This window comes from Aricia agestis, chromosome 19 (assembly GCF_905147365.1).
Source record: "Aricia agestis chromosome 19, ilAriAges1.1, whole genome shotgun sequence".
NCBI lineage: Eukaryota > Metazoa > Arthropoda > Insecta > Lepidoptera > Lycaenidae > Aricia > Aricia agestis.
The window spans coordinates 10,633,738-10,656,135 of record NC_056424.1 but is presented as its reverse complement, the minus strand read 5'-3'; the positions used below and the strand labels follow the sequence as shown (position 1 = coordinate 10,656,135).

At 37.7% G+C, this 22,398-nt stretch overlaps 1 protein-coding gene across 1 annotated transcript; it reads left to right on the top strand.

The window, feature by feature from the left end:
- The first annotated feature begins 12 nt into the window (after positions 1–12).
- LOC121736322 (dual specificity protein phosphatase CDC14A-like) lies at positions 13–20,334 on the top strand. Its single transcript, XM_042127432.1, has 8 exons — positions 13–638; positions 1,611–1,764; positions 12,561–12,820; positions 14,580–14,786; positions 16,907–17,225; positions 17,853–17,991; positions 18,460–18,616; positions 18,886–20,334. The coding sequence occupies exons 2-8, from the start codon at positions 1,719–1,721 to the stop codon at positions 19,858–19,860; spliced, it is 2,103 nt and encodes a 700-aa protein (XP_041983366.1). The 5' UTR covers positions 13–638; positions 1,611–1,718; the 3' UTR covers positions 19,861–20,334.
- Positions 20,335–22,398: the final 2,064 nt, after the last annotated feature.

Sequence of the window (22,398 nt, the reverse complement as noted above, 5' to 3'; positions counted from 1 at the left end):
CAAAACTGTGAAATCAAAAAATTCTTCGCAAGCTTCAACGGTTGAATATTTTTAATGGATTCGGTGTTCAAATAAAGTACGTCACTGTGTCAATGAAGTGCCGAGATCAAGTGTACAAAATCGCTATAACAAAACGAGAATGCTCGACCTTGTGTTACTACGTCTGTTATTGTGATGCTGCTACGCCCGGTACTTGTTTACATGATAACAAAGTGAACGCCAGATTAAAGAAATGAACTGAGCACGGCAGCAGGGTGTCCAGATTTCACTTTGTCTGAAAAAGATAATGCGGAACGTTCGAAGATTGAATTAACGCTGAGGTTCTATAGTTGCCATTCAAGATAGTATGACCTTACGTTAGATCACAGGAATCGACCCACGCCGCTAATAAAGACTCCTACGCGGCACTTGTGTTATCCGCTAAAGTCTTAGAAAATATCACTTGAATATTAAATGCATAGCTTTAATGCACTCAAGAATATATTTACTCGTTAATAGTATCCAATAAGTGTTAATTGTGTGTACTTTAGTGGAAATTAATGTTAAAACTTGTGTAGTTTAAGAGGTTTCTCTAACATCTGTTACTAAGGATCTGTTTAATTAAAACACTGGCTTCTTTTGCGGTGATATCTAATAAAGTAAGTCTGCTTAAATATTTTTAAAATAATGGTTTTTTTATACAAATAACAAACTTTGATCACAAAATAGATGAAGAACCTTTGTCCTTTGGTTTTACTTGTGACCTCACTTAGTAAGCTAGCTAATTTTATTTAAATAATCTGTGTACACATTATATTCACAGCTTGAACAAGACATCTAACAGCTATAAAATCTTACAACTTTCTAACAAGAAACCGCATAAGGAATCTTATTTGAATCCAATATTTCTATAAATAGAACTGCTAGTAAACATAAATGAGTATTCAAGTGAGATTCTTTTACAGTCTTTAGTAAAATATTTTGTTCAGAAATTAAAAACAAATATCAACATTTTATTACATATACAGCTTTAGGAACTAGCCCCATTTAAACAATGGGTGTAACAGAATTCATATTATGCTGTTTTCCCAACAGATCAAATTTTAACAGTTAAATTGCAGGTTTTGGTTTTATGCCAGAAAGCAAAGACAAAATATTATGTAATTAAATTACATCCAACCGTGCAAGCCCTTTAAAATCATCTTAAACTAAAAGTAATAACATTTTTTGGTGCTCTCTTCTCTTAAAAAGTCAAATTTTTTATTGCTCCGAGGTTATTAATCCTGAAGCGGCATCCGGCTGTCGTATAACAATTGAAAATCTATTGTGTCTGCGGTTACCATAATCAAAGTATTAAGGCAGGACTAATAATATTATCTATGTTTAAAAAAGCATATTTTGTATATTCTTGAACACTAAAAATCTGTGTTTACTTGATAGCATTTATTTGTGTTTTGCTATAGAAAAATTATTATTGTGTTTTCACTCTTAATTCATGAAGCCCTAAGCGGCCGCATCCAGCCACGATAACAATAGATAAGCTATTGAGTCTCGTTATTCCACAATCGATGGGTTAATCAAATTTTAAAAATATATTACGAAGTTTAAATCATGATTAATTTTTGTTTCAGATTATGATGACTTTGAGAAGCCATCAATAGTATCTATTATTTAAGGGAAAGTAAGAAACAGCAGTCAAAATAAAGAAAACAAGCTCCTTACTGTGCTACAAAGCAAGAATGGAAGAGAGTGATGTGATAATATCCTCCACAGAAGTGATAAAAGGTAAGGATATAAGTTAAGTTGGAACTTGGAGTGGATGTTTTTATACTAATGTAATGCCCGTTGCAGACGATGCGCAGTAGCTTGCGCAAGTACTAATACTAAGCATATATTTTCATCGTGTGAACGCATTTTGCTTAGTGAAAGTGCGATACGTTTGTACGCTGGCGCAAGTACCTGCGCAAGTACTCGCGCAAGCTACTGTGCATCGTCTGCAACGGGCATAAGTGCTTGCACTTAGTTTATTTACAAAAATTTTACGGACAGACCTGCCTTAAAACATTTTTTTGTAAAAAAGTAAAAAAAAAAGACAGAGCCTGGCTTAAAAATAACTTTCAACTTGGTCAGGCGTGCTCATTATGTCTTTTATATTAGAGGGTATATTGTGAAAGTCGGCTTCGGGTTGAAGCTCCTAAATCCTAATCGCAGATAAAAAAAATCATCCGGGTGCATTAAAATGATATGCATTTCTCAGTGGTTTTAAACCATAAAGTAGTAAACTTAATAAACTAGAAATAAATTGTGTATTATAAACCTACAAAGTCAAGGTAGCTAAAGAACAATCTGTGTCGCTATTTAATGAATTAGCCCATTGTTTCCCACCCTGTGGTCCAGTGGTGGAGTATACATATGGGGGTCCGCGGTGTCGTCTCTGGAACATACATATTCAGATTTTTTTTCTATTTATTTTATTAAGGGGGCCCTAAAAACTGTACATGATGTCCTAGGGGTCTGTAGCAGTAAAAGGAATCAATCTTATCTATTTTGCGGTTCTAAAAGACCCAACATGTCAATATTTATTATTTACTATGTATTACATCACCGAGTATGAGTTAGGTCATTAATTTTGTTCAAGACAACCTTCACACATGTTACTCATCTCTACGGAAATCAGATTATCTTTTTATCTTATTTCATGAAATAGTTTTAATAGAAAATTGGATAAAAGGTAAAAGTGGACTTTGATTTTTGGTCTTGTATAATGAGAGTTCTGTAAAGGAGTGAGCACACTGAGACGGGCCGTGCTGGGGCTCAGCGTGCGTGGAAATCCGCTGTGCCCCAGCACGGCCCGTCTCAGTGTGCTCACTCCTTTAGAAGACTTTAGATTATAGAACTCTAAGGATGCATTTAAACAATGTATCCTTAGGGTTAATCTATATCTAATAAATTAGTCATAAGTAGAGTGTTTTCGGCCTGTTTCTGACTTAAGGTCACAGCACACATAGGATGGGGTCTGAAAGGGATCGTAACCATATTGCCTCGCAAGAATAAATGTGTGCTGTGAATGCAATAGTCTAAATAGGTGTTGTGTAAACACCTTATGTAAAACAACTTTCTTGTGTATTTTGAGCTGCATAATACTGTCTGGCTTCACTCACACGTGTGTAATGGTTTTTAATATATAAAATAAAAACACAATATTCTGCAGTCAGGTAAAAAAGGAATTATTGTTTTGCACCGTACTCAGAGGACAGAGACGAATATTAATTATGTACTTCATTGTAATTAAATTAAGGGTTTGAAAAAAAATGTTTAGGCTTATGTCAAAAATTTAATTTAATTACATTTATTTAGATAAATTAATTTTCGTCTGTTGTATATTATCTTTTTTACGATAGAATATGACGTGTGTAAACGCACTTGTAACTTCTCTGATGTTGCGTATTTTCGTGTAGTAATGTCGGCTTTCTTGTCTTCTTTCTCATTTTATATGGAAGAATTTACTGATAAAACATTGTTAAATTCAATAAAAAATAATTGGCCAAGTGCTTGTCGGACTCGCACACGAACTACGAAGGGTTCCGTACCGTTCGCGTTATAGAGAAAAAATAGGCCAATATTGTGTATTTTGTATGGGAGCCCCCATTAATTATTCATTTTATTTAATTATTATTATTAATTATTAACGTACACATATATTTAGGGCTTTTGTGAAAATTTCAAGTGCCTACCTCTTATTGATTACGAGCAAAAAAGGCCAAAGAAATCACGTTTGTTGTATGAGAGCCCCCCTTAAATATGAATATTATTTTGTTTTTAGTATTTATTGTTATAGTGGCAACAGATATACACAATCTGTGAAAATTTCAGAAGTCTAGCTATAGCGTTTCTTGAGATACAGCCTGGCGACATACAGACAGACAGACGGACAGGCAACGAAGTCTTACGGCCGTTCCCAATATTTGATCTGTCTCTGGTTTTGCCCTACTAGAGATAGGAATAGCTCACAATTGACATTAGACACATATATTTTATGTAAATTGTGAGCTATTCCTATCTCTAGTAGGGCAAAACCAGAGATATATCAAATATTGGGAACGGCCGTTAGTAACAGGGTCCCGTTTTTACCCTTTGGGTACGGAACCCTAAAAAACTAAACTATACTCGCTTCCTATTCCGAAAAAACGGGACCCTATTATGACTTCGCTGTTTTTCTGTCCGTAAGAACTTGTCGAAAAATTGATTACTCATATTGATAAATGACCTATTTCATCTCTCCATGGAATGGAATACGAAATAGCTTTGGTCAGCCAAGGCCGTATTAACTGGCTGCGCCCCCCCCCCCCCCCCCCCTACTAAGTAAATTTCTTTCTTTTCGAAAAACAAACACCAACAAACACCTGCTAGTTGACGCCAAATTGTAAATAAAACGCACCTAGCGCCGCGGCAGTGCGCGCTGAACTACTTCAATTAGACGGCGGCTTTTGAATCAGCTGTAGATTTGAACGTTTTGAGCGACTAAAATATTCAATCTAAAAGCTAGACGTGTGATTGAATGGCGTTGTTCAGTCAAAGGGCTAGCTGTTTGATTGAACGGCTATTTAAACCAGTCGGCTGCGACATATATATTACGTATGTTCCATATTCGTCTTCAATGGCGCTTTATTAGCGAGAACCTATAGCCTACTCGTGTTAAGTTTGCAGTTAGTCATTATTACCACTATTAATGAGTCTGCTTTACATACTCTACATACATAGATTGACTGACCAACGCAGTCTTGTTAATAGTTTTGAGTGAGTCGTTATCACTCCTCTGTTTATCTGAGGGATAGATCAACGTCAAAGTTTGCAGTCAGTCACCACTACCACTTGTCGGTTCTCTGCTCATCAAAGGAACTGACAAATCCACTATTGTTGAGTTTCAAGTGAATCATCAAGCTCTTCTCTGTTCAATAATATCTATCTCTATTTTCAATCTTATCTAACTCTGATCTTATTAGTTCCCTTTTCCGGTCTACCGTTTTTTTATAGATCTCGGATAAGGTAAATTAATTTGTAGTTTAATTTAGCTATGCTAAATACGTTTTGATGGCCGACTACGCCTCATTTGTGTCAAATGGACATGGGGTGTGGTATATTAATACGGTAATACCCTACTATTATGTATGGTGTAGTTTTAGTTATGAATTACATAATTAGTTGATCATTAAGCTAAACTTATGATCTATTTTGTGATATTTTTTTTACTTACTAAGTAGGAAGTACCATAATATTATAGTAAAATCTCATTGTAAGAGGAGCATTCGGTAAAGCCCGGCCGCACATTGTCCGAATTCTGATCAGAAACAGTTGAATTTCGCCGGACCGCCACCCCGCACACTATCCGAAATATCCTTCCGGCGAGTTCGAGCTCACTCGGCTCAGTACAAAATGTAAGAGACAGCGCGGACGTTCAACTGTTTCTGATCAGAAATGTCGTACAATGTGCGGCCGGGCTAAAAGAAGAGATATCTTATAGGCATCTATTACACGGTAGGTTTTGCTGCCAGTTTTACCACAGTCATGACTGTGATTGTTGAATAACCTGCCGTGTAATGCAGTGACTGATGGTTGCATGAAATTGATTGACGACAATCTGGATATCTTGATTTTTGCTCATGCAACCATTCGTCACGAATTTTGAGTGAGTGTTGTCATATAAGAAAAAAAATACAATAGAAAAAAAATAGAAAAGTAATACCTTTGAAAATTTTGGCTTTGACTGATATAAAACTGAAGAGAATTGAGTGACCGTCTAATACCATTCGTCAGTCCATCAGTCACCATTAGTCAAACACATAAAGTTAATATATACCTAGCGAAATAGAGAAACAAAGGCCTGAACAAGAGAGATGTCACTATCAGTAACACTGCGAGGTAAAAAGAGACGTGTGATACATGACAGCAGCACTCTTTTTTTGACGTCCAGTCGGCACGTGCCGTACGTTGACAATTTAATCTCGTAGAATTCATGTTCAATCATGCTTGTGTAAGTGTACGTACACATATTTTTCACACAGATGAAAACCAATTTTGGTTTCGTTTGACAGCTCGAGATTGTTGCTCTATTCCGCTAGGTATATTAACTTTATGGTCAAACAATTCATGATTGACGGAATTGACTGTCGCTTGCATGATCATGTAATGGATGCCTTAGAGTTCAGTGTTTTCAACGCGGTTGACGGACCCTAGAAAGCTACATTACAATATTATTCTGTGAGTAGGTGTCTAAAAAAACTAAATTCCGAAAGAAAAAACAAAATTCAATAGGGATCAAAGTTGGTATGCCAGGAATACTATTTCACGCAGGAATTTAAAAGTTATACTCTATAGTATAGAAGTAGAGTATTAGAAATTCTGAGACTAATCCGATTGACCATTATTCCACTGTTGATGATACTTAATCTAAGTTTTCGCGAAAGCCCTTAGAACCGGGTGAGCGATTGAACCAATTAATACCGATAGGTGTGGTGCGGCCTTGGTGTTATGTAAACTTATGCAAACGTATGGCCCAAGGACATGAAAAAACGTTTAAAGTACAGCCTTAATTTTATGCCGGTCGATAGGCGGTTGTCTTACGAATGGTGTGCATTACCATAAATAGCTTGCACAGTATAAATGTTATGTGGTAGAGTAGCTTACAGTATAACTTTACGCAGTAGAATGTCTGACGCGTGCGCTCGAATTTAATCTCACTCAACGCAGAGACCGGTCGTGGTGTCCTTTTTCTGCAGTCTGCTATTTTGCGTTACTTCAGCGGGGCTAAAATGGTCGCTTTGGAGACTCACATTAAGAATCATAATATGATTAATTTTTTTAAATCGCAAAATGCAAGTCTGCTTGCAATTCATGTCTACAACTCGACAAGTCTTTAAATAAACGTGTCGAAAAAAGGAACTAACGCTGCCATCATACAAATACGTTATTTTTGACAGTTCTCCTTTACGAGCAGCGCCCCGCCCACGTTCATATTTAACCTTGTCGCACTGTAGTAATTCGTACTAATTTGACATATTTTGTCAGTTTGACAGTTTTGACAATTCATTTGCTGAATTGATTGAGAAAAATTGCTAAATGTGACCATTTTAGCCCTGCAGCTTCTAAAGAGCCCCGAAGACGATCAAACGGTTTGACTCAAACACGTAAATTTTGGTTTGACTCAAACCGATTTGATCGTTTACAAAGCTAGTTTGAACGGTTTGTCAAACATTTTTCGTTGTGTTTGACGCGCCGTTTGATCGTGTTCCGACGCGTTTGATCAAACCCGCTTAGTTTAGTGCTGGATTATGAAGAAGAAAAAAAAAGAAGCTGTAGTTTATAGCACTTTCTGTAGATGTTCGTGGGTAAAACGATAATATTATCTTAGTCGATAGGCTATACCATTAATTTGGACCAAAGTCGTTTTCTTTTTTTTTTTTTCTCTTCTGACGCAGGACATTAACGTTATAAACATAAGATAAGAAAATCGCGATCCTCGTTCTAGAATCTAGACTCTAGAGCATCTTCTGCATCACAAGACGTGTACTCGACAGCGCGTATTGAATGAAACTGCGCAGTGTCGTTTGACAAACCGTTCAAACCGACATCAAACGGTTGCATCAAACACGTAAGGTTTGAATCAAACCGTTTGATCGTCTCGGGGGCCCTTTAAGGTTTCGATGCAGTCCATGTGTCGTAAGCCTAAAACCTCTCAAATTGTCAAACCATCGTCTTACGCGTTCGGATTGGTCAGAACTCCAAAAATCTGTCGTTATAGTAATGCCCAGTTTTTGAGGATTTTTAATAAGAGTTTATTAAATCTTTTCAATATAATTGTTGATTTGTTTGGCGTTAACGCGTAAAACGCCGATGCGTGAAATAAATAAACCCTAAAATGAATAGATAACTCCCAAAGACATCTATTTAAACTGATGATAACTCCTATCAAAAATCATCAGCCGTTTACTTGAGTCTTGAGTTGAGATGAAACAGGCCAACACAGATACTTTTTTTTTACTTCAAGTTATCCGAAACGCTAATGTATGCGTGCTCCGAATCGTGCGGTGTAGACTGTAGTGTGAATATGGTTTACTGTATATTATTTCAATTGTGTAGCGTGTATGCTAGCTGCTAGCGAAAACGGATATAAATTGTCGCATGTGATATGCTGCTATGAAATGTGAAATAAGTGCATTTTGAGTTCTAGCCCGGGCGACCTAAACTTTAAAATGCAGCAAAACTTTATCTTGATAAACGATAAAGCATTCTAAAATATGTAATATGTATTATGTACTTATACTGTTCGAGTAGAGTTATATTGTAGCATTTTTTTACTAAATTTTTGTTCTTAAGCTGATTGTGATGATTGTTTTGAAATTGTGTGAGGTCAATGACCTCAACATAGGACCTGATTTTTATTTTAAATTTTTAGTTTAAGTAATTATTCATGAGTCCACACTTTTGTATTTCTTTTAACTTTTAAAATTTAAATAATCATGTACAGTATCCTCCATAAAATATAAGCTATAGGGTGCTCCATAGCTTCTAATAAAGTAAATTAGCATTATTTATAGTTTCAATTTAATATTTGGCTGGATATAAGTTTTGCTGGGGGATTGAAGTTGATATGGCTTTATGGATATTACTGTCCGACCCACTTGCGATAGTTTATGATCTGTTTTGTATATTTCAGTCGTTTCATTAAGTCCGCAATTTTATTATTCGTCTAGTCTCCAGATTAGTTTTGAATTATGTAAATTGTACAGAAATAGTTGGGATTTAGACGAATTCTGGAAAAGGCACTATTAAGGAGTAAACATAATTTAATACTTCTTGTTAGTTAATATTCTTATTGTTTTTATCTTGGAAGTCGGTTAATTAAAACCAACTTCTTTTTGTTAATAATCTATACTTAATATACCTACTTAATATTATTATAAAGCGGAAGAGTTTGTTTGTTTGTTTGAACGCGCTAATTTCAGGGACTACTGGTCCGATTTGAAAAATTCTTTCAGCGTTAGATAGGCGATAGCCCATTTATCGAGGTAGGCTATAGGCTATATTTTATTACGCTAAGACTAATAGGAGCGAAGAAATAGAGGAAAATGTGGAAAAACGGGGGAAATTATTTGAAAGGGCATATCTCACGATCTACTTACTGGAGCAATTTTTCTGTTATTTGGCACAGAAAAGAAGTAGACCACGTGAAGGATCATAGGCTATTTTTTGTGGACTTTGTCTATGAAATATCTTATTTACGCGGGCGAAGCCGTGCGGAACGTCTAGTTCTCAATATTTTTCAATGTTTCGCCAAATGAAATTATCTTTTCCGTGCTATCTACTACTTTGCACCACGCTAAGTCTAGAGTTAAGGCAATTATAGGCCACTTAAGTGCAAGACTATCGACCGAGGCCTGAGTACCCATATGCTCAATTCTATAACCTTGGACGAGGGGGGGAGGGGGGAGGGGGGGGGAAAGGGGTTATTTGCAACATGGGGTACAATTAGATCTAGATTATTCTAAGGCTACGTTTTGTGCCACTGAAATAAAGCGTTATGCTTATGTTGTGTGTCATGTGTGTCCTGTCCATAAAGAGTGAGAATTTAATTTGAATGGGTGACAAGAACAGTGTTCAATTGTATATGAAAAAGAAAATAACATTATTAATTTTCGTTTCCACTATCCAACTACCGTCTATGCCTGCGTTTTTGGCCAAACTCTGTCTGTTCTGTTTGTTTGTCTTATAAGTTATACCCCTTCAAGCTTATTCAACTAATCAGATTTTGATGAAAATTGTTAGTGAAAATTGAAATAAGTACCTGAAAAGGAAAGGACATGAAACAGAAAATCCGGAAAAGTTTACCGTTTCTCCCCGATTAACTGTTGCAGCAAAGTTGCGGGCAACATTAAGGTGACGCCTTGATACTTTGACTGTAGCGATATCGATTTTTATCAACAATGACTAAAGCTATGAATAAGAAATTAAAGTTCACTGTCGGTTTTCATCATGTCTTTGTCTTTGAATTACCCATAGTATAACACGATTGGTCAACTTTTATAACACAGAATAATTAATCAAAAAGACCTCTATAAAAACAGGGATTCTAATTTTGCCAACAGAGGAGAATGATTTAGGCTTCCAAAATTTGTGCATAGATTAGTTCAAGCATACACTATAATTTGCCCATAGCTTATATGAAATATATTTATGGTTTTTAAATTACGCGACAAAAACCATTTTGTCGCTTACGCCCTTTCCATTTCTTGCTGTTCCATACAATAGCTTATCTATTCTTATCGCGGCCGCTTGGAAGTTGGAGCAGTGAGTACATGTAGATTTTAGAGAGTACAGCCGTCAGGCAGAGTGAGGTAGGATGATGATGATGAAGCATCGCACATGATACAAAAGAGATTAAATTGCAGCGAGAGGCTTCAAGCCTCTATTATACAGGTTGAAAGTAGAGAACGCGCTTTCGGTGGTAAATAAAAATGCATTTCGTCGACTAAAACGAACAATTTTAACATTCCCGCCAAAGGTTTTGTTCTTGTTATATAAAACCTCGAAACCTACATTGTTTCGAACTCTTTTGTTACAGATAGAGAAACAATGTAACGACGATAAAATTGTGAATTTATACTTAAAGTAATCCATAACTGAATCCGTGTGATATCTTATAGGACTACATATTGTTATGAGTTATGCAACAATGTAGGCATTCTCCACCAGCAATCCTTCGTTTCATGCAGGGACGGGTAGAGTAGGTAGTACCTACTATCTCAGGGGTCACCAAATGGCGGACCGCGGTCTGCATACGGCATACGGACCGCGGTCCGCCATTTGGTGATGAACTTGGTTAAAAATTATTTTTGGTCTCGACATACTGATGAACATGTAGCAACAAAAATTTTCATTTTTCTCATTGATACAAATACCTTTGTAATTTCCGTAATTACTTTTGTTGTTTTTTTTTAAATGTGCGGACCGGGAACGTCATTTTATTTTTTCAAACGGACCCCGAGCGAAACTAATTGGTGACCCCTGTACTATCTAGTAATATTTACTCTACTATACAGAATAAAAATTTCAAAAACATGGTACCAAGGCGAAATCCGTAACAAAATAAAAATAAAGCAAAATAGCAAAAAGTGCTGAAATAAGTTGCGAGCTCGATTTTGATGAAAATTAAAACTATGTTATTACATTTTTGATAAGCCAAATCCGTAGGCGGGAATTGAACCAATTAATCCTTCGAGTGGATTTTTGGAAATCTATTGTTATCCTATTGTGTCTCGCTCACCGTTGAGCTTATGGGGCTTGATGTTGATGGGTTAATTAAAAGAAAATCTAATTTGTTAACGTTAAATGAAAAACTCTATTGAATAAATATCTCCTGCCGATTTCATTACATTCACCAATACGTTCAGTAGGTTAGGTATTAAACGTATGTTTCATTTTGAGCTCAATTCTATTCATGTCGTAGGCTCTTTGAATAGTGATCTTGAAATTACGAGGTTCGTCCCACGCGGTGCTCTATTAGCCTTTGTCTCTTATACGGAACCGCGGAGTCTGGGTACAATATTTATAAATACAGTAGCAAGGGCGTCGCCAAGGGGGGGGGGGGGCAGGGAGGGGCAGCTGCCCCGCCCTAGAGATTCTAAAAAAGTTGCCAAATATAATGCAAACAACGACTACTATAATTTTAAAATCTGGTACTTAATTTAAAAAAAATATGCTGTACGCTGTACACTTATTCAAATTCAAACTTCTTTTATTCTATTTTTCTAATAAATGTTAATATAACTTATTTATTTACAAGTTTTTATTGCATAGTCAAGAGCTCGTGCTCGTGTAGCTTTACACATTGGACTCTGTACTGTTTTCTCATTCATAGAAAAGGAGAAAACTGAAAAGTATGAATTGTAGTAGATAAAGTCAACTTGCCCCCCCCTGCGCCATCGGCTGGCGACGCCCTTGTACAGTAGAGTAGCAAAACTACCACACCTGCAGGCGCAGCATGGTCACCACTCACCATAGACACGGTTTCTTTCTACGGAAGAATGGACAAAGTGACAGACAATGGAAATCCGTCATTTTGTCGATAAAATCTGTCAGTATGACGATTCTTTCCCATTTCTACTGTTGTTATGCTAGGCCTGCTGAACGATACGTTGCGATACGCGACGCGACGATGCATTGAAGTGAAATAAAATTGAATTGTCAAGAGGACTGACTGTTTGAGTTTTCTAAGTCTGGATTGCTATAATTACGCTATAGTTTCGTTATATTTCGAACTAGGACTTAGGACAAACGCTCACTTGAGAGTTGAGTTGAGAGTTGAGACACGTCATACGATGCCTTAGGAGTTAGGAAATGCACACTCTAGACTCTAGAGTCAGTCAGTCCGTAGTCAGAAAGACCATGACAATATAATATGTAATCATGTGTTTTGTATAGCAATAGTCTTAAGACTCTCGTGTCTCCAGTAAGCTCTAGCCCTTATGCTATGATCACACCTCCTTATCACTTTTAAGTCCTAACCAATAAACTATTAATTTCAGACAGACTATACTTCGCGACACTCAAGTCGGGGTATAAGCCGAAGCCGACTCGGAACAGCAAGTATTTCCACATAGAAGACGAGATAGTCTACGAGAACTTCTACTTCGACTTTGGACCTTATCACCTGTGCCATTTGTATCAATTTTGCAACAGGCTCAACGATGAGCTGGAGAAAAACCCGAAGAAAAAGATCGTATTCTACACTAGTGATAATGAAACTCTGCGGCTTAATGCGGCCTACCTTATTGGGAGCTATCAGGTTCGTATTTCCTCTACGTTAATAAGCTTAACCCCGGTCACTGAACACGTGAAATTCGGCCATTGACTTCACACATCTTGCCTATTCCATTCGCGAAAATAAAGCTGTCGCAGTACACTCAAAGAATTCGTACAACGCATGCCTTTGCCAACGAGATAGCTGAATTCGCGCTTGATTGAACGAGACAAGTAGGCAGTAGCTATACGTTTAAGTCCAAATGTTAACGTGTTCAGTGACAGTTAATTACCCTCGCAAGAGACTTAAACAATAAAAAAAGTATATAGTCTGAAATTTTTGTCGTCAGTCGTCACGCGAATATTTTTTTTACGCCATAGTCCGTACAAAGTTATTTTACCTCGGAGTTTCTTTAACAATGACTCGTATGTCGCCATGCGATAATCCCCTTCTTTTAGTTGGTTCATGATGAATACATAAAAATAATTTTGAATTTCGATAGCCTCACTATAAAACTCGAGAACGATTGAACCGACTTGGCTAATTTTGGTCTAGAAATATTCATGAAAGACCAGAAGGTTTATATTAGGTAAAGGGATAAGAAGTTGACCGGGCCATCTAATGATGAATAAACACGATTGCCATCGATGTCGATCTTATAGGGCATATGCAATCATAGACGAATATGCCTCTCTATATGTTCGTAGTTGCTTATTCACCCATCATGGTTTATCGTGAAGAGGTCTCATTAAGGATTTGGCATAATGATTGTAGAGTGTAGGCCGTAGGAGTATAGGTATCAGTGGCGGCCCTAGGGGGTGGCGAACAGGGCAATCGCCTGGGGCCTCGCAAGGTGTTTTTTGAAGACTTAAGGGTCTCGCAAGGACCTGCCGCCCGGAGCCTCGCAAAGAGCTTCCGCCCGGAGCCTCGCAATGAATAAGGCCGCCATAGATGGGTATAATATCATTAAATCAATAGCAGTTAAGACAACGATTGTCTACATATAGTTTTGTAAACGCGCTATAATTAATAGCAACGTGTAGGCTGGCACTGTGCTGAATCTGCTCTAGTTTACCAAAAAGGATTACTTTACAACGTTGCGTTCAGATGTAGGGGCGATAACAACGATTTATGAACGAACATTTGATAAATTCCAAACCTGACACATCAGGCCATCTGTCTTTGGTGACTCATGAAGTTGATAAAGTATTGGCAAAGGATACGCGATAAAACTTAAGGATATAGACATCTTTTGAACAAAATATACGACCATCAGACATTTCCTCTTGGTTAAACATATAATACTGAATTAACAGCTACCGCGTACTCTGTGGCGTAAAAAAGACCGGCAACTTGAATTTTTGATAATTTTTTGAGTATCTGCGAATGCGATAGATCAGGGCCAAGATGTCATGGGTGGCTCTGATTCCTTTTAGCACTTCTTGTATGATCACTGAATAGATAAGCGTTTTGTTTATAAATTAATAAAAAACTGATAAAATGACATATAATATGTATTTCCATCTGCAATTTGGCTAGTATATTTTTTGGTAGGAAGGAACCGTTTTTATGGTGGTATAGTAATTGAAACAACTGCTTAGTCACAATTTGCCAGTAAGACCCATCGACCATCCGATCGCTAAGTCCTCGGGCGCAATGAGACGTATTCGAACCAATAAGATAATGAATGCAATCGTACTTCAAATTAAGTAGCAGCTTATACACCTACGATTTGAGTTTACACAGATAAGCGAACATTGGGTCTTATGTTACACTAAGATTAACCTATTCCTGCATATTCCAGGTGATATACTTGGGCGGTTCCCCTTCAGCGGTATACGCGCAGCTGACTACTGGCGACTGGTCGCTGCTCAACTTCCGCGATGCCTCCGGCGGTCCTCCGCTCTTCGGCATCTCCCTGCTGGACGTGCTGCAGGGGATCAAGGTCGCTCATGACGCGAGATTCTTCGACTTCAACCATTTCGATGCTGAGCAGTATCTGTTTTATGAGGTGAGTAGCTTTTAAGTGATTTTGGGACGGCCATTATATGCGCTGCTAAGTATTATATGGGCTACTTATTGACGACGGATTTCGATCCGCTGCTTAGTGACCAGTTAACAGTTTATACCAGTATCGACTGGCCGAAACGATCCATCTGAAAGCGACCATTCCCCAGGAATGTTGCAGTAAGTGCGATTCCTCAATTTGTTCATGTAAAGTGTCAAGTGACACATGAAGACTCAAAAAGGGCATTATATTGTATCCAAAATCCATCTATATATAACTACCTTTTTTAATAGGTGGCTCATTCCCATCTTCTCACAATTTTGCCACTGTTGTGGATAGTGTGTGAGTATATAAATACCAACATAGTAAAACAACGACCAGCGCAAATTTCTTGCTCTGTAAGCGAACTACTAAATATAAATGGCCGAGGCGAACCGTAATCGTTAAAGTGGTACGTGCTAAATGTTTTTATACCGTTTCTCGTATAGCAACTAAAAACTCCAGTAGAACTGGACATTATGCAATATTGCCATATGCGCGAAGGTTTTAACCGCAGACATAGATCGAGATAGATACCGCATGTGTATGTACTTCGCGTGCCATATCGCGTTCCCAAACGACGAGCAATGCTCGTCTTTCGAAAGTCTGTTCTTTAGTCTGCTATCAGAATCGGACGTCAATCGGAATTTTAAAAATGCCTAAATGCCTAAAAGTGCCGTAATGAGCTGTAGAAATTCAAATAGAAACGTTGGCCAAGATAATGGACACTATTCTTATCATCGGTACGTCACAGTAGGTAGGAAAAAAGTGACACGCTCGTTTTCACACAAATGGAGCGACATGCGGTATCTATCTTGATCTATGTCTGTGGTTTTAACTAACTTATTTGGTTCGACCCTCCTACTCGTTCGATGGTATCAATGTGCGAATAAGTTTAGAAGTCGTAAATATATTTTAACTACTGATGATTTTGTAATATTATATAATATGGAGGAAATATTTGTAGACCTATTTTTATGAGGTCATCACGGCTCTCATATGAGTGCAAAAAAATTGTCAGTTCTCATAGATTTGACTTGCTGTATTCAATAACGTGGTGCTCGCTTTTTAACGCATTTAGACAGACACAGATAGAAAAACAGATTGTATGTGGCAAAATATCAAGGGCTACAGTTTTACTTAATAAACGTTACTGGACTAGTATGGAGCTTTTAGGCTACGCAATCAAATATACTTTGACAAACTCATTAGCTGTTACTCTCAAGCATCGCTTATGGTGGCTGTACACACTCGACGAGAGCCTCTCGCCGAGGTCCTCGGCCGTACATGCTTGCTCTGGTTTTCCTCGCGAGAGCCAACGAGACGAGGACGAGAGCGCCCTGTACATACTCGCGCTCGGCCTGTCTCGAGGTGTCTCGACGAGTGTGTATACCCATTTTAAAATTAGCTCGTACAGACAAAAAGTCATTAAGGTATTTTAACCCACCGTATTTTCCGCGATGAATTTGAGTTAGTTGTCTTTGTTAAAGCCGAACGCATTGCTCATTCCCAATCCTCAGAGCTACATATAATTTAAGTCTTGTAAGGCTCAATTCAGACCGCAACGAGACGCGTATATGCATTTCTAAGTTTGTATGGATTTGACAGACTTCAATTGCGTGAGGCGTCTTGCAAATCTGTCAAATGCATACAAAGGGGTATGAAGATTTTTGTATGGAGCCTGGCCGACCTACTGTCCGCTAAATGTGTTTTTTCGCGTTCACGAATATTATTTCCAAAAATGGATAGCTAACATCAATACAAACAAAAAATAATCTTGGACAAAACCGCGTAAGGTGTCACATTTCGAAGATTTGTGCTGCCAAAGTTGCAATATCTTAAATTGGTAAAACTTTAGCAGCTCATATCTTCGAAATGTGACTCTTTACGTGGTTTTAAGATTATTTTTTGTTTGTATTGATGTTAGCTATCTATTTTTTTTTTTAAATATTCGTGAACATGAAAAAACACATTTAGCGAAAGTAGGTCGGCCAAAATCTTCGTACCCCTTTAGAAAAGCATATTCGCGTTGCGGTCTGAATTGACCCTTACACGTAAACCTATCAGTCGATTATCTTTTTCAGAAAGTAGAGAACGGCGATCTCAACTGGATAGTCCCCGGCAAGATGCTCGCTTTCTCCGGCCCCCACCACCGCTCCCGCCTCGACCGGGGCTACCCCCTCCATTCCCCGGAACACTACCACGAATACTTTCGGAAACACAACGTCACAACTATAGTCCGACTGAATAAAAAGTCGTACGACGCGAGGCAGTTCACCGCGCACGGGTTTGAGCACCGAGAGCTGTTCTTCGTTGACGGTTCCGTTCCATCAGATCTGATTGTGAATCGGTTTATACGGATCGCTGAGGCGGCAAAAGGCGCGGTGGCCGTGCATTGTAAAGGTGAGATTGTTAGTATTTTATTACGCACCTTTGGCCGTAAATCGACCGTCTAAGGGTCAATTGAGACGGCGAGGCGCGGTGCGGCATAAATTTGTATGGATTTGACAGATTTCAATTGCGTGAGACGTCTTGCGAATGTACCAAATCCATACAAACTTAGAAATGCATCTACGCGTCGCGTTGCGGTCTGAATCAACCCTAAATGGCAAACAATTGTCATCTTTTTGTCATTTACATGGTAGATTTTGCCAATAATACGGCCAAAGTAGTGTGGCTTTAGATCTGAAGAAGATAGTGTCGACTAGTTACGTCATAACTCATACAGCAGTCGGTTTAAGTGCGTCTATAAGTGATTTGACCAAAAGACCTACGACGTCTGAAATTTATAATTCACACATATAAGTTCCAAACTTTGGTATAGTCCTTGCAGTTTTATATCACCATGATCTATATTAACAATCTGTTTAGTTTTGTAGTTGCTATAATGTAAGACTCTCTAATAAACGTGACTTTATCAACGAATTATATATGTTATAAGAAATCCACTGTGTAATTTCATTTTATAAGGGCTTACTATTTAATCTCCCTTTTACCCATCCAGAACATTCTAGAGCATGCTTTTCACAGCGGGCCTGGGTCGCACGGGGACGCTGATTGGCTGCTACATGATGAAACACCACGGGTTCACGGCGCGAGAAGCCATCGCCTGGCTGAGAGTCTGCCGGCCGGGATCCGTTATTGGCCACCAGCAGTGGTTCCTTGAGAAGTGAGTAGCACGTATGTTTGAGGCAGAAATATATTATAGAGAATGCTGTATTAGAGGTTGAGAGTTAAGGTATTTCATTGAAACGGTTTTTATTAATATACAGAGTTTAAATCTCACTCTATGAAACTAAGGAATATAAATTGCGTGTACAGACGTTCGTGGCGTACGCAAGTGCGTTCTTACAGTACATTAGTATACTAGCTAACAGTGTCTTGCTTCAAAATAGTCTCCTTTAAACGATATTTTTAACCCTTTAAAATTACTATTTCCCTTTAAACTAAAATATAAACGATTACACATCTTATGTATCATGAAAATAAAAACAAGTACGTACACGCACGTTCGCGGCGTACGCGAGTGCGTATCGTATGTACGTCATACATCTTTGTCTTTGTACTGCTTCAAACTACGGATGACTCTTCTTATAAAGTAGACCTTATCATAACATACACAACGTCCATATTCCAGTGTCCAGAAGCGCATGCATGAGCTAGGGGAGGCTTATAGACGGCGGTACAACACGTCGTTCCCGGTGTTCACGCGCGGCATCTACAGCGATCTGCCGCCTGACACCGAGAAACCGGTGTCGTTACAGACTATACTTAATAGCAAGACTACTAATAAGGTATTTATTTTCTTAGCTTACATTAGATAGATTTTAGATCGATCATCGAAGTAAAATATTGGGAGGTTTCGTCGCCAGAATAGAATGACGCCTTTTATGTCAGTTAGCTACGTTGCACCGACGTGCGACAATACAAGACGACAACTCACTCTATTTTGAGTTACTTCATAAAAAATACTTAATCAAAGAACTTAATGTCACTATAATAATGAAAAAAGAAACAGCAAGATCAAACGTATTTCATTTAACAACGAAATTAAAACTTTCAGTTGGACAACGCTCACATACTGAACGCCAACGAAACGGACTCGGAGAACAATATCACGCCCGTCATCAGCAAAATACGGACCACGCCCACCCCAATGTTGCCAACTAAAACCGTCTTCTCGCCCAAAATGAACTATATGATGCCAACCAACAATATACGGAACGCCAATAATACCAACCTCAAGCCCCAAACGCGCCTCCTCAACTCAACCCTCAAGTCGCACTACGCGGCCAAAACTTCCACGTTCCCGCCAACAAGAAGTGCCAACTCTCAGGCCAAATTGACCAGCGGAAAGTCCACTTTTACGGGCAAGAACAGCTTCCACGGCCAACGCGCCAATCTCGCCCGTCCTGCCCTGGGATATACCCACGGCACGAGCCCCATAAAGACATTCACCAGAAAAGCCATCGCCACAAAAATCTCTTCCAGCGATACAGTTGTATCCACCACCCTGACAAGTGTAACTTCGACCTTATCCGCCTTGACAGAGAACTGTCATTTGAACGGCAAACGCCTACCTTCAGAGCCGAATCTGAAAACTATCACGCAGTCAAAAACCACCCCTAACATGAACAGCAGAAAAAAGCTAATAGTCCGCTCCAACTCGAACTCCCGGAAGAAACTTCCGAAGAACAGCACCACTAAGGGCTTAGAGTCGACGCAGGACCTGTCTTCCAGTGACACCAACGTCACGAACATATCCGCGGATTCGCTCGACACGCCGTTCCGTTTCCGGCGGAAACGCGACAAATCCGCGAGCCCGGAGCCGATGGACTGCATATCGAATTCTATCATCACGGCCGACGTAACACCAGATAACTTCGAGGAGTCGAGCAACTCGCAGGGCAACAAGCTCTACAAGATCAAAGCGTTGAGGAAAAAGTGTCCGGCCTTCGGGGTAAGTTTGCTCAAGAAGGACGGCATGCAGACGAGGTCTAGCAGTTGCGCCGGCACCTCTACGGTCAAGAAGAAATGATCCTGAACAAGCTAGTGTAGTACTCACGTAGTGTAGGTGCTCTGTCCGTACTTGACTGAATTAATTTATACTAAACTCATATCAAAACTGTTAACGTTCTTTGTAAGAGTTTTATTAGACGATGTAATGATAGACCGAGTGTTATTCTGAAGGGTTTTTTTATTACCCGATCTTGTATTCGCTTAGGGCGAGTAAAATGTATTAAGCAAATATTTATCGCTCCGATATTGGATATCGGATCGGATAATATAAAGAGGATCTCAAAGAGAAACCCTTCCAGAGTATGAGATATTTATTGTCTAGCTGGTCTATTGATTATTTAGACTATGGTTTTATGCCTAACATATTATTCATTGACTTTTATAGGTGTATTATGCGGATAATGGATATAGTATGTATATAAAAATGAAATTTATTAATGTTGTGATAGTTTTGATGACTAATAAACCAATAGTTCATATTATTTGCAATGAATTTATGAAGTTGAAAACTCGTAGTTTTGCACGTGTCGTATAAATGTTTTATTTTCTATAGACATTCTATTATAGTTTAACTATTTTACATTTTTGAGCATTTTATTTTTATTTCATCGTTAAAAGATGAAAGGCATTCTATACACGCAACGTATCACCAGAGAAACTGGTACAGGCAAATGGCGGACCTAGGTTATTTGGTCGGGTTATGTCAAATCAATGTTAGTCATATAATGTGTCAACGGAGTTTGACATATCCTGACCAAACTGCGAAGGTACGATAGAGGCTTATCGAGCAATTTCTCTGTTAGTACACAATGTTATAATAAAATACATATTTGTATTAGATATAGTTGTTTATATTTTGTTGTACCATTGACATGCTTTTATATTTTGTGGACATCACAAAATTTATTTTGATGTTGTTGTATAAAGTAACTATTTAGATCCTAAATTACATTTACGAAATTGGTCGTGTATAATTTTATTTTCTTATATATTACTATAACGAATGCTTAAGCACATAACCATGTGTCGCTCAAAATAATTATAATATTATTATAACAAAACTTATACTACCAATAAATTAAATCGATTTAAAATCTCTTATTGGATTGCTCATTTTGTTATTAAAATGAAAGTACAAGTACGTAATATCCCACGATAAAGAAGTTTTATCAGATTCTAACGCTGTTAGATCGACCTTTTGGAATTGAGCGGATCTGACGTTAGCTCAGATCAGCTGCCCCCCTTGGTACGCCCATGCTTATAACTGTATTCATATTTATACCATACAGTCAAAAGAATTTTTTTTTTAATTTAACCCTGCATTTACATTTGTATAGAAAAGAAAGGTTATTTTCATTTCAAAATTTCATTTCGTTTACAAACATTTCAATAGCACAATTCATATTTTAGTATCGTTTAAAGCAAAAAATACGTCTGGACAGCGACGATATTTTACGTTTGCTTATTATTCTTTTCTTACAGCTTAAATATAAGATAAGATTCTCAATTCCACATCCTTAAAAACTCTTAGCTTTATTTCTTCTGTCCCTACAACATTCTTTTTATAGAAACTTTGTGCAAAAATCTTCCTCGACCGAATATTATATTTGTTGTTGTCATAATAGTTGCCTTTGTAGTGCTTGCCTTAATTTTATGAAGATAGTATTAAATTTACATTCGTAAGTATGAAGTTTATTAAAATGGTTATAGGTTTAAAATTTAAATCTAAAGTCACAATGTAAAAAACCTAAGTTTAGTTTTAGTCTTCCTAAATGACTTTGATTTCATATTATTTTAATATTTAACTTTTTAATATATTGTGTTTTTATAAATCTACCATTTACATTCTTATAATATTCATTCATGACTATAGTACAGTTCGATAAGAAAAACCATCGATTCTTTTTTGTATTATATCTTTATTCTGTATAATGGTCTTTTGAATTTGTTTTAACACTTTTAATCATTAGAATGAAGCAATTATATTTTTATAAGACCTTTCGACCGCGGAAAAACGAGACACAATAGCTTATCTATTGTTATCGCGGCCGGATGTGGCCGCTTGGGGCATCATGAATTAAAATATAATAATGCATGTGTTGCACAGTGCAATGTCTGTTTTTTTTTTCTGTATTCTGTATCTTAAACTAGATGGTTGTAACAGATGGCTCTTTCACTTAAATTCTTTATTGAATTTAGCTGATCAAGAGAGGGTTTGAATGTTTCGTTGATTTCATTTGAGCCCTTTGCCCTAACTTATTACTACTATACTACTAAAACAATAACAGCGAATATAATTTTACAAAGCAGGCCTGTCTTTGGCATACTAGAAACTTCATATGAAAGACAAGTCTTTGTCATTCTTTTTAGGGTTCCGTACCCAAAAGGTAAAAACGGGATCCCATTACTGAGACTTTGATGTCTGTTCGTCTGTCCGTCTGGTTATAGCTATAGCCTACTGAAATTTTTAATAAATTAAACCTTAAAGGCATTGCATTGTTATTATTAATTTTATACCGCTGTGCTGCACGTTTATTATAAAAAATAGAATATACAC

Coding starts and splice junctions, on each gene's coding strand:
- LOC121736322 (XM_042127432.1), top strand. CDS start 1,719: ATGGAAGAGAGTGATGTGATAATATCCTCCACAGAAGTGATAAAAG. Junction 12,821..14,579: donor ACCTTATTGGGAGCTATCAG/GTTCGTATTTCC, acceptor TGCATATTCCAG/GTGATATACTTGGGCGGTTC. Junction 17,992..18,459: donor CAGCAGTGGTTCCTTGAGAA/GTGAGTAGCACG, acceptor TCCATATTCCAG/TGTCCAGAAGCGCATGCATG.